The sequence below is a fragment of the Salvelinus fontinalis genome, chromosome 20 (assembly GCF_029448725.1).
Source record: "Salvelinus fontinalis isolate EN_2023a chromosome 20, ASM2944872v1, whole genome shotgun sequence".
NCBI classification, from domain to species: Eukaryota; Metazoa; Chordata; class Actinopteri; order Salmoniformes; family Salmonidae; genus Salvelinus; species Salvelinus fontinalis.
Window position 1 is genome coordinate 36,841,224 of NC_074684.1, and position 12,392 is coordinate 36,853,615.

Below are 12,392 nucleotides of genomic sequence, written 5' to 3' on the forward strand. Positions count from 1 at the left end.
TACTCATGACTTAGTCGCTTTGGACTTTAAAAGGCTTTTTTTAATGGCATATATTCTATATAACAATAACACTGGTTAGCCTATTTATGCACTGTCGTGTATTTGTGTACACAGGAGAGACGGCAGCATTGTGAAGGAAGAGATCAAGTCGTTCCTGGGGAACAGGAGAATCTCTCAGGCTGTGGTGGCCCAGGTCACAGGTCAGTAACAAACACACTGCGGTGGCCCAGGTCACAGGTCAGTAACAAACACACTGCGGTGGCCCAGGTCAGTAACACCTTGAAGCTTCCACTATAATTGACAACCCCTCCCACAAGGCTCACACAGCAATCAGAAGTCTGTCACACACAGACATTAAATTAAATATATTATATTTACCAGACATATGTGCAGTAGTGATGGCTACAGTAGTGATGGCTACAGTAGTGATGGCTACAGTAGTGATGGCTACAGTAGTGATGGCTACAGTAGTGATGGCTACAGTAGTGATGGCTACAGTAGTGATGGCTACAGTAGTGATGGCTACAGTAGTGATGGCTACAGTAGTGATGGCTACAGTAGTGATGGCTACAGTAGTGATGGCTACAGTAGTGATGGCTACAGTAGTGATGGCTAGGGTTGCACATTTTGGGGAGTATTCAGAGGTGGAAATGTTTCTGTGGGAATTAACGGGAATATATGCAAATTAATATTAATACCATTTAAATGTAGATATTTTTTGCATTGGATATATTTAACATATTATATGGAGACAAACCTAAACCTTTTACCTTATCATATGTAGACATAATTGCAAATGATTAAATCCTTCCAATAGAAATGTTTATATATTATAGCATGAGATGATTTCACTGAACAACAAGAGAAAGGGAATATTGAATGATCCCCAATGATCTATCGCATCTCCCAAAAACGTTTTCAACATAAATCTGTTAAATGATAGTGTAGAAACTAAAGCTTTGGTTGTCTTCCTCTCAGGCTTCCATGTCTTCTCCGTGGACCTCCTCTATGTCCACCTCTTGAACATCAGACTCTTGAGGCCTCATTTTCACTGTCACTTTCCAACCTTGTTGAGGATGGCTCGTTGTCAGGCTCATAAAGCCTCAAATTTGCCCGGATGGCCACCAATTTTTCAACCCTTGTATTGGTCAGCCTGTTGTGTGCGTGTTCCCAAAATAGAACCAGTTGCGCTCTGAGGCGGCTGATGTCGGTGGGATTTGGAGGATGATGGAGGCAACAGGGGAAAGAGCCTCAGATCCACAAAGTCCCTTCCACCAGGTGGCTGATGAGATATGTTGCCACGACTTCCATATTGCATCTCCATCCCAAAGCCCTTGCTTGGAAGTGTACTTTGCCAGACTGCCAAGAACCTTGCCCTCATCCAGGCCAAGGTGGCGAGACACAGTAGTGATGACACCATAGGCCTTGTTGATCTCTGCACCAGACAGGATGTTCTTGCCAGCATACTTGGTGTCCAACATGTACGCTACAGCGTGTTTGGGCTTCAGGCAGAAGTCTTCACACTTTGTGATGTATTTCAGAACTGCAGTTTCCTCTGTTTGGAGCAACAGTGAAGTGGGCAGGGCAGTACAGATTTCTTCTGTTACATCTGCAAGCAGAGTCTGAACATCAGACAGGATGACATTGTCTCCCTCAATCAGTCCAATGGCTACTGCTATAGGTTTCAGGCTGCTTACCACTCTCTCCCAAAACACATCATCCAGGAGGATCCTCTTGGTGGGGCTGTCCATATCGGTAGACTGTGATATTTCTTGGAGAGACTCCTTCCCCTCCAGGAGACTGTCAAACATGATGACAACACCACCCCAACGGGTGTTGCTGGGCAGCTTCAATGTGGTGCTCTTATTCTTCTCACATTGCTTGGTGAGGTAGATTGCTGCTATAACTTGATGACCCTTCACATACCGAACCATTTCCATTGGTTCTCTTGTAGAGTGTATCCATTTGTTTTCAGTACCATGATGGCCTTGAGGAGCAGATTCAATGCATGAGCAGCCAGTGGGTGTGATGTGAGGGTAGGACTCCTCCAATTTAGACCAAGCAGCCTTCATGTTCGCAGCATGGTATTATCACTGGTGACAGACATTCTGTGGTCCAAGGTCATTGATGACTGCCTTCAGCTCATCTGCAATGTAGAGACCGGTGTGTCGGTTGTCCCTTGTGTCTGTGCTCTTGTAGAATACTGGTTGAGGGGTGGAGATGATATAGTTAATTATTCCTTGCCCACAAACATTCGTCCACCCATCAGAGATGATTGCAATACAGTCTGCTTTCTCCATGATTTGCTTGACCTTGAACTTGAACTCTGAGCTCTGCATCCAGCAATTGAGTAGATAAAGCATGTCTGGTTGGAGTGGTGTATGCTGGGAAAATAACATTCAGCAATCTCTTCCAATACACATTGCTTGTGAGCATCAGAGGTGAACCAGTTGCACACACAGGTCGAACAAGACATTCAGCAGCATTTCTCCGTTGAGTCAAAAACTTCTGATTCCAGGAAGGACCATGAGCTGTTGCTATCGATAAGGTGTCTGATTCATCATTGTCACCTCGAATAGAAGTAGAGGGACTTTGGCCAGAGGGTGTGAGTGCTGAGGGATGCACATGGCCAGATGATTCTGCATCTTTGTTGCATCCTTCACATATGATTTGGCACCGTGTTTGTAAATGTACACAGCTTTTAACTTCTACATTAGCTGCAGTGATGGGGCCTACAGGCAGCAGTGATGGTGCTACAGGCTGCAGTGATGGGGCTACAGGCTGCAGTACAGGCTGCAGTGATGGGGTTACAGGCAGCAGTACAGGCTGCAGTGATGGGGTTACAGGCTGCAGTGATGGGGTTACAGGCAGCAGTGATGGTGCTACAGGCTGCAGTGATGGGGTTACAGGCAGCAGTACAGGCAGCAGTGATGGGGTTACAGGCAGCAGTACAGGCAGCAGTGATGGGGTTACAGGCAGCAGTACAGGCAGCAGTGATGGGGTTACAGGCAGCAGTACAGGCAGCAGTGATGGGGTTACAGGCAGCAGTACAGGCAGCAGTGATGGGGTTACAGGCAGCAGTACAGGCAGCAGTGATGGGGTTACAGGCAGCAGTACAGGCAGCAGTGATGGGGTTACAGGCAGCAGTACAGGCAGCAGTGATGGGGTTACAGGCAGCAGTACAGGCAGCAGTGATGGGGTTACAGGCAGCAGTGATGGGGTTACAGGCAGCAGTGATGGGGTTACAGGCAGCAGTACAGGCTGCAGTGATGGGGTTACAGGCAGCAGTACAGGCAGCAGTGATGGGGTTACAGGCAGCAGTACAGGCAGCAGTGATGGGGTTACAGGCAGCAGTGATGGGGCCTACAGGCAGCAGTACAGGCAGCAGTGATGGGGCTACAGGCAGCAGTGATGGGGCCTACAGGCAGCAGTACAGGCTGCAGTGATGGGGTTACAGGCAGCAGTACAGGCAGCAGTGATGGGGTTACAGGCAGCAGTACAGGCAGCAGTGATGGGGTTACAGGCAGCAGTGATGGGGCCTACAGGCAGCAGTACAGGCTGCAGTGATGGGGTTACAGGCAGCAGTACAGGCTGCAGTGATGGGGTTACAGGCAGCAGTACAGGCAGCAGTGATGGGGTTACAGGCAGCAGTACAGGCAGCAGTGATGGGGCTACAGGCAGCAGTACAGGCAGCAGTGATGGGGCTACAGGCAGCAGTACAGGCAGCAGTGATGGGGCTACAGGCAGCAGTACAGGCAGCAGTGATGGGGCTACAGGCAGCAGTACAGGCAGCAGTGATGGGGTTACAGGCAGCAGTACAGGCAGCAGTGATGGGGTTACAGGCAGCAGTACAGGCAGCAGTGATGGGGTTACAGGCAGCAGTACAGGCTGCAGTGATGGGGTTACAGGCAGCAGTACAGGCAGCAGTGATGGGGTTACAGGCAGCAGTACAGGCAGCAGTGATGGGGTTACAGGCAGCAGTGATGGGGCCTACAGGCAGCAGTACAGGCAGCAGTGATGGGGCTACAGGCAGCAGTACAGGCAGCAGTGATGGGGCTACAGGCAGCAGTACAGGCAGCAGTGATGGGGCTACAGGCAGCAGTACAGGCAGCAGTGATGGGGCTACAGGCAGCAGTACAGGCAGCAGTGATGGGGTTACAGGCTGCAGTGATGGGGCCTACAGGCAGCAGTGATGGGGCCTACAGGCAGCAGTACAGGCAGCAGTGATGGGGATACAGGCAGCAGTACAGGCAGCAGTGATGGGGCTACAGGCAGCAGTACAGGCTGCAGTGATGGGGCCTACAGGCTGCAGTGATGGGGCCTACAGGCAGCAGTGATGGGGCCCCTACGGGCAGCAGCGGTGGCTTCTCCTGGCTATGTGTGTAGAGTCTCACTGGCAGGTACACTATTATTGGTTGGTAGGACTGCTACCTCTCTAACCTGGTGTGTGTGTGTGTGTGTTCCAGGAATCAGTCAGAGCAGGATCTCTCATTGGTTGCTTCAACACGGCTCTGACCTCAGTGAACAGAAGAAGAGAGCTTTCTACCACTGGTACCAGCTAGAGAAGACCTCCCCAGGTACCCGTCTCTCTCGTCTCTGTGTGTGTCTCTGTGTCTGTCTCTCTGTGTCTGTGTCTGTCTTTCTCTATGTGTACTATCCTTGTCCTCAGCTGAATAATGTTCCTCTATGGAAATCTGCCAAATTACTCAGCATTAGCTTCACACTTATTATGGAAAGACTGGCCACCTCTACCCAACACCTTATTAATCAGACTGGCCACCTCTACCCAACACCTTATTAATCAAAGACTGGCCACCTCTACCCAACACCTTATTAATCAAAGAATGGCCACCTCTACCCAACACCTTATTAATCAAAGAATGGCCACCTCTACCCAACACCTTATTAATCAGACTGGCCACCTCTACCCAACACCTTATTAATCAAAGGCTGGCCACCTCTACCCAACACCTTATTAATCAAAGGCTGGCCACCTCTACCCAACACCTTATTAATCAAAGGCTGGCCACCTCTACCCAACACCTTATTAATCAAAGGCTGGCCACCTCTACCCAACACCTTATTAATCAAAGGCTGGCCACCTCTACCCAACACCTTATTAATCAAAGGCTGGCCACCTCTACCCAACACCTTATTAATCAAAGGCTGGCCACCTCTACCCAACACCTTATTAATCAAAGGCTGGCCACCTCTACCCAACACCTTATTAATCAAAGGCTGGCCACCTCTACCCAACACCTTATTAATCAAAGGCTGGCCACCTCTACCCAACACCTTATTAATCAACGACTGGCCACCTCTGCCCAACACCTTATTAATCAACGACTGGCCACCTCTGCCCAACACCTTATTAATCAGACTGGCCACCTCTACCCAACACCTTATTAATCAACGGCTGGCCACCTCTACCCAACACCTTATTAATCAGACTGGCCACCTCTACCCAACACCTTATTAATCAGGCTGGCCACACAGTCCTTCATAATCCCACCTCTTATACTGCAGGCATCACTTCATGACAGTGAGTAATATCGCTCTGATGCTGGGTCCTATTCATTTGAGCAAAACGTTTTAAAACATTCTGCTTTGGGGATGATAACAACTGTTTCTATTTGGACGGAAGTTCAGATAGTACCTCTTTGGTTTCATTTGGTGTCTCATGAAAACGAGACACGTTATAAGGTTGTGAGTTAATGCTTTCCTGCTATTGGCTCCTCCAGGTGCCACTCTAAACATGCGCCACGCCCCAATGGCTATGGAGGAAATGGATTGGCGACAGACCACACCCCATATAAGTACCGCCCCAGGAATCTTCCGGCTACGCAGAGGAAGTCGTTTTACCTGGAGGAAAGAATGTCTGGCTGTGATGGAGAGGTGAGGAGAGGAGCGAGCAGAGGGGTGAGAGGAGAGCATCTTTACCCGGAGGAAATAATGTCTGGCTGTGATGAGGAGAGGGAGAGAGAGCATAGATGACTTAGGAGAGAGGGTGGAGAGGGCTCTGGTCTAAAGCAGTGCACTACATAGGGGAGAGGGCTCTGGTCTAAAGCAGTGCACTACATAGGGGAGAGGGCTCTGGTCTAAAGCAGTGCACTACATAGGGGATAGGGTGGAGAGGGCTCTGGTCTAAAGCAGTGCACTACATAGGGGATAGGGTGGAGAGGGCTCTGGTCTAAAGCAGTGCACTACATAGGGGATAGGGTGGAGAGGGCTCTGGTCTAAAGCAGTGCACTACATAGGGGATAGGGTGGAGAGGGCTCTGGTCTAAAGCAGTGCACTACATAGGGGATAGGGTGGAGAGGGCTCTGGTCTAAAGCAGTGCACTACATAGGGAATAGGGTGGAGAGGGCTCTGGTCTAAAGCAGTGCACTACATAGGGAATAGGGTGGAGAGGACTCTGGTCTAAAGCAGTGCACTACATAGGGGATAGGGTGGAGAGGGCGCTGGTCTAAAGCAGTGCACTACATAGGGAATAGGGTGGAGAGGACTCTGGTCTAAAGCAGTGCACTACATAGGGGATAGGGTGCTATTTGGAACGCCGACTAGATCTGTGTTTTGAGATGGCCGCCTCTTCTCCTCAGCTACTTCAATGACAACCAGTATCCCGACGAAGCTAAGAGAGAGGAGATCTCTAACGCCTGCAACGCTGTCATCCAGAAACCAGGTAGTCTGTCCACCTGTTGTACCGCTCATCGAGAAACCAGGTATTCTGTCCACCTGTTGTACTGGTCATCCAGAAACCAGGTATTCTCTCCACCTGTTGTACTGGCCTTTGTTACTACACCTGATTTAGTTGATGGATGCTTTACTACTTACCTGTGACTGTAGTGTAGTGGTTGTACTACCCAGCTACCTGTGACTGTAGTGTAGTGGTTGTCCAGCCCAGCTACCTGTGACTGTAGTGTAGTGGTTGTCCTACCCAGCTACCTGTGACTGTAGTGTAGTGGTTGTACTACCCAGCTAACTGTGACTGTAGTGTAGTGGTTGTCCTACCCAGCTACCTGTGACTGTAGTGTAGTGGTTGTACTACCCAGCTAACTGTGACTGTAGTGTAGTGGTTGTCCTACCCAGCTAACTGGTGACTGTAGTGTAGTGGTTGTCCTACCCAGCTACATGTGACTGTAGTGTAGTGGTTGTCCTACCCAGCTACCTGTGACTGTAGTGTAGTGGTTTCCTGTCCAGCTACCTGTGACTGTAGTGTAGTGGTTGTCCTACCCAGCTACATGTGACTGTAGTGTAGTGGTTGTCCTACCCAGCTACCTGTGACTGTAGTGTAGTGGTTGTCCTACCCAGCTACCTGTGACTGTAGTGTAGTGGTTGTCCTACCCAGCTACCTGTGACTGTAGTGTAGTGGTTGTCCTGTCCAGTTACCTGTGACTGTAGTGTAGTGGTTGTCCTACCTGTGACTGTAGTGTAGTGGTTGTCCTACCTGTGACTGTAGTGTAGTGGTTGTCCAGCCCAGCTACCTGTGACTGTAGTGTAGTGGTTGTCCTACCTGTGACTGTAGTGTAGTGGTTGTCCAGCCCAGCTACCTGTGACTGTAGTGTAGTGGTTGTCCTACCTGTGACTGTAGTGTAGTGGTTGTCCTACCCAGCTACCTGTGACTGTAGTGTAGTGGTTGTCCTACCTGTGACTGTAGTGTAGTGGTTGTCCAGCCCAGCTACCTTAAGTTGAAAGCACTAACTGTAAGTCGCTCTGGATATGAGTCTGTAAATTACCTAAATGTACAAATAAATGTAAACTGAACAAAGATATAAACGCAACATCCTACAATTTCAAGTTACAATATTTAAAATATATAATATATATATATATTTAAAATATTTTACTGAGTTACTGTTCATATGAGGAAATCAGTCATTTGAAATAAATTAAGGCCCTAATCTATGGATTTCACATGACTGGGAATACAGATATGCATCTGTTGGCCACAGATACAGATAAAAAGTAAGGGTGTGGATCAGAAAACCAGTCAGTATCTGGTGTGACCATTTGCCTCATGCAGCACGACCCATCTCCTTCACATAGAGTTGATCAGGCTGTTGATTGGTGGCCTGTGAAATGTTGTCCCACTCCTCTTCAATCGCTGTGTGAAGTTGATGGATATTGGTGGGAACTGGAATACACTGTCGTACACGACAATCCAGAGCATCCCGAACATGCTCAACGGGTGACATGTCTGGTGAGTAGGCAGGCCATGGAATAACTGAGACATTTTCAGCTTCCAGGAATTGTGTACAGATCCTCGTGACATGGGGCCGTACATTAACATGCTGAAACATGAGGTGATGTTGACTGATGAATGGCACGACAATGGGCCTCAGGATCTCGTCACGGTATCTCTGTGCATTCAAATTGCAATCGATAAAAATGCAATTGTGCTCGTTGTCCGTAACTTATGCCTCCCCATAGCATCAGCCCACCTCCACCACAACGTTGACATCGGTCACCACGACCCCATACACCTGACATACAAGCTTCTTGATATGCCACACCTTTCAAGTCTAATGGTTTTTCGGGGTAAAAGAGAAATGCTCACTAACAGGGATGTAAACAAATGAGTGTGCAACATTTCAGAGAAATAAGCTTTTTTGTGCGTATGGAACATTTCTGGGATTTTTTTTATTTCAGCTCATGAAACATTGCAACAAGACTTTCCATGTTGAGTTTATTTTTTTTGTGTACTTTGCCCCTTTGGAATATAATTTACTGTTTGGAATGATCTAATCTCCTGAATGTTATTTTATTTCAGGGAAGAAGCTATCGGACCTGGAGAGAGTCAGCTCTCTTAAAGTGTACAACTGGTTTGCCAACCGACGCAAGGAGATCAAGAGACGAGCTAATATTGGTAACGTGGGCTGGGTTTCTCTGTCGTCGTTGGTAACGTGGGCTGGGTTTCTCTGTCGTCGTTGGTAACGTGGGCTGGGTTTCTCTGTCGTCGTTGGTAACGTGGGCTGGGTTTCTCTGTCGTCGTTGGTTACGTGGGCTGGGTTTCTCTGTCGTCGTTGGTTACGTGGGCTGGGTTTCTCTGTCGTCGTTGGTTACGTGGGCTGGGTTTCTCTGTCGTCGTTGGTTACGTGGGCTGGGTTTCTCTGTCGTCGTTGGTAACGTGGGCTGGGTTTCTCTGTCGTCGTTGGTAACGTGGGCTGGGTTTCTCTGTCGTCGTTGGTTACGTGGGCTGGGTTTCTCTGTCGTCGTTGGTTACGTGGGCTGGGTTTCTCTGTCGTCGTTGGTTACGTGGGCTGGGTTTCTCTGTCGTCGTTGATAACGTGGGCTGGGTTTCTCTGTCGTCGTTGGTAACGTGGGCTGGGTTTCTCTGTCGTCGTTGGTTACGTGGGCTGGGTTTCTCTGTCGTTCGTTGGTTACGTGGGCTGGGTTTCTCTGTCGTCGTTGGTAACGTGGGCTGGGTTTCTCTGTCGTCGTTGGTAACGTGGGCTGGGTTTCTCTGTCGTCGTTGGTAACGTGGGCTGGGTTTCTCTGTCGTCGTTGGTTACGTGGACTGGGTTTCTCTGTCGTCGTTGGTAACGTGGGCTGGGGTTTCTCTGTCGTCGTTGGTTACGTGGGCTGGGTTTCTCTGTCGTCGTTGGTAACGTGGGCTGGGTTTCTCTGTCGTCGTTGGTAACGTGGGCTGGGGTTTCTCTGTCGTCGTTGGTTACGTGGGCTGGGTTTCTCTGTCGTCGTTGGTAACGTGGGCTGGGCGACGCTGGGTCTGTTTCACAATGAAGGATTTCAGCAGGACATCAGTTTGTTTCTCTGCCATCCATTTATCCATTTCTTCTATTAGCCTGGCTGCATGTCTCTGTGTTTAGATGGTTAGTCCTACTGCCCCCTTTCTCCCCTGTAGAAATCTCAGTACAGCCAGAAGAGGACTGGCCAGTCCTCAGAGCCTGGTTCCTCTGGTCTACCCTGTACAGCCAGAAGAGGACTGGGTAATCCTCAGAGCCTGGTTCCTCTGGTCTACCCTGTACAACCAGAAGAGGACTGGCCAGTCCTCAGAGCCTGGTTCCTCTGATCTACCCTGTACAGCCAGAAGAGGACTGGGTAATCCTCAGAGCCTGGTTCCTCTGGTCTACCCTGTACAACCAGAAGAGGACTGGCCAGTCCTCAGAGCCTGGTTCCTCTGGTCTACCCTGTACAGCCAGAAGAGGACTGGGTAATCCTCAGAGCCTGGTTCCTCTGGTCTACCCTGTACAACCAGAAGAGGACTGGCCAGTCCTCAGAGCCTGGTTCCTCTGGTCTACCCTGTACAGCCAGAAGAGGACTGGGTAATCCTCAGAGCCTGGTTCCTCTGGTCTACCCAGTACAGCCAGAAGAGGACTGGCCAGTCCTCAGAGCCTGGTTTCTCTGGTCTACCCTGTACAGCCAGAAGAGGACTGGCCAGTCCTCAGAGCCTGTTTTCTCTCTAGGTTTCTTCCATCTTGGAAGTTTTTCCTTCTACCTGTGTTTCTGCCTCTGCATTGCTTGCTGTTTGGGGTTTAGATTGGGTATCTGTTAACTGCTGATGTAATAAGGGCATTATAAAATGTATTTAATTGATCGTTTTTTTCCTATGTATACAGCTGTAGTGTTCCCTTGAGAATTCTAGATTCCAACTGTGATAAGATTGTTCATGTAGTGACATAACCATTCACTGGGTGTCATGACCTTTCACCTGGCTGGAGGTCACAGACAGTAACACGAAGGAAGTTGTGGGGAGTTGACTAGGTCAGACTCTGATGATGGCGATTTACGCCGGGGGACGTAAGCCTGTTCCTATGCCCCGTCACTAAATACGGAGATCTATGCAGAAACGGGATGCTCCTTTGTCTTTGTCCTCCTGGATAGTCACCAGGTGAAGTATCCTAGGGTAAGGAATGTTTTTTGTGTCATAATAACCAACTCTCTTGTTTTCCCAAGAAGCCACAATCCTGGAGAGCCATTGGATAGACGTCCAGAGTCCCGGAGGACACTCGAACAGCGACGACATCGATGGAGGCGACTACACAGAACAGGCCTGTGACCTGGCCTACTTCGACAAGAGACCCATGGCCAGACCCTTTGGCTTCTACAGGCTAGAGCCCACTTCACCCACACAGGTATGGAGCCAGAACCAAATCAAACTGTATTTATTTAGTACATTTCTGACAAAAAAAATGCGATTCAAAGGAGAGAGAGCTGCATTTCTGTGGGATGTCGGCCGGACCCACGGGCCCTGACAGATGTCATTGTGGCGCGGTTGGCGTTTTTCATGCTACAGGTGGGAGCGGGCAGTCAGGCAGATAACTTTAGGATGAAAATATTTGTTTAGTCCCGCAGATTTGTATTTTAGAGTAGTTCTCATCTAGTGAATTAGAAGCGGAGGTCCTAGTCACAGGTTGATTCATGTTCACTAGCCTACCTCTTAGGGCTGGGCGATATCAAATTCATTCAATTAATTTAAATGTATATTTTTTTTGCACAGGCATTTGGAATATTGTATCGCAAGAATCAAGTACATTTTTGTAATTTAAAAAAATTATTGTTTATGTCCACTTATTCTAATGTTGTCTTTTTTGGTCTGGTCTTCTTCGTTCCTCTGTGCTGTGTACACCTTCCATTCCACACCAGAGATCTGTATATAATAACGAGATAATCATGTCTCTGCCCTAACAATGGGAGTCGTTGTCCCCAAAGTCAGGGAAAACAGAGCCATAGAAACGCACAGATTTTTGGCGAAGAGTGAAACCTCTTGCTTTCGGTTTACACACACACACACACACAGCCCCTCCACCTTCCACTCACAACAACAAAGATGAGAGAGACGTTATTTTACTGTGATAGAGAAGTTCACTTTTCTACCGATACCCTTTTTTATGTCTCAACTCCTCAAGTTGCGTACAGAACAGACACTACTAAAACCAGAGTATTAATGAACATTGATTGTGGAAAATGAATTATCGGTTTGTCTCCCGCAGCATTATGGTGCCATGTAGCAAGCAGTATTCTAGCCAATGACTGTTAGACTAGCTAACAGTCATAGTCTTTTTTTTAATAAATGTGCAATACGCATAAAACACAATTTATAAAATGAATTGACAACTAATTCTGAGAAATAAGGTTGGCCTCTTGATTTCAACATATGAACAAAGTGGACAGGCTAACATGCTTTTCAAACAGTTGGAAATGGACCAGAATGGCGTGGGTGATTCTCACAATCTTGGTATTACTCTTGGTCAATTTTTTTTAATGGTATTTTATCTATCTAATTATTGTCTGTTAAATGAATCTTCTTACCTGTTCAGATTTGAATTTATTTGTGCAGTTTTTCCAAAATGTCTTTACCGTAACACCGTAAGATACACAAGTTATTACACCAACGTTTCATAAAATAACATTTTGATTACACTGAGTATACC

At 48.1% G+C, this 12,392-nt stretch overlaps 1 protein-coding gene across 3 annotated transcripts in view; it reads left to right on the forward strand.

Annotated features, from left to right (window-relative positions):
* The window catches only part of LOC129817804 (homeobox-containing protein 1-like), a 42,552-nt gene that overhangs the window by 14,989 nt on the left and 15,171 nt on the right, over positions 1 to 12,392 (forward strand). For 2 of the 3 annotated variants that reach the window (XM_055873375.1, XM_055873373.1), the window contains exons 3-8: positions 115 to 200; positions 4,467 to 4,577; positions 5,742 to 5,895; positions 6,600 to 6,682; positions 8,771 to 8,866; positions 10,915 to 11,093. In XM_055873375.1, coding sequence (XP_055729350.1) covers positions 115 to 200; positions 4,467 to 4,577; positions 5,742 to 5,895; positions 6,600 to 6,682; positions 8,771 to 8,866; positions 10,915 to 11,093 — 709 coding nt within the window. The remainder of the gene's footprint in view (positions 1 to 114; positions 201 to 4,466; positions 4,578 to 5,741; positions 5,896 to 6,599; positions 6,683 to 8,770; positions 8,867 to 10,914; positions 11,094 to 12,392) is intronic. The other variant, XM_055873374.1, reaches the window with a different exon arrangement.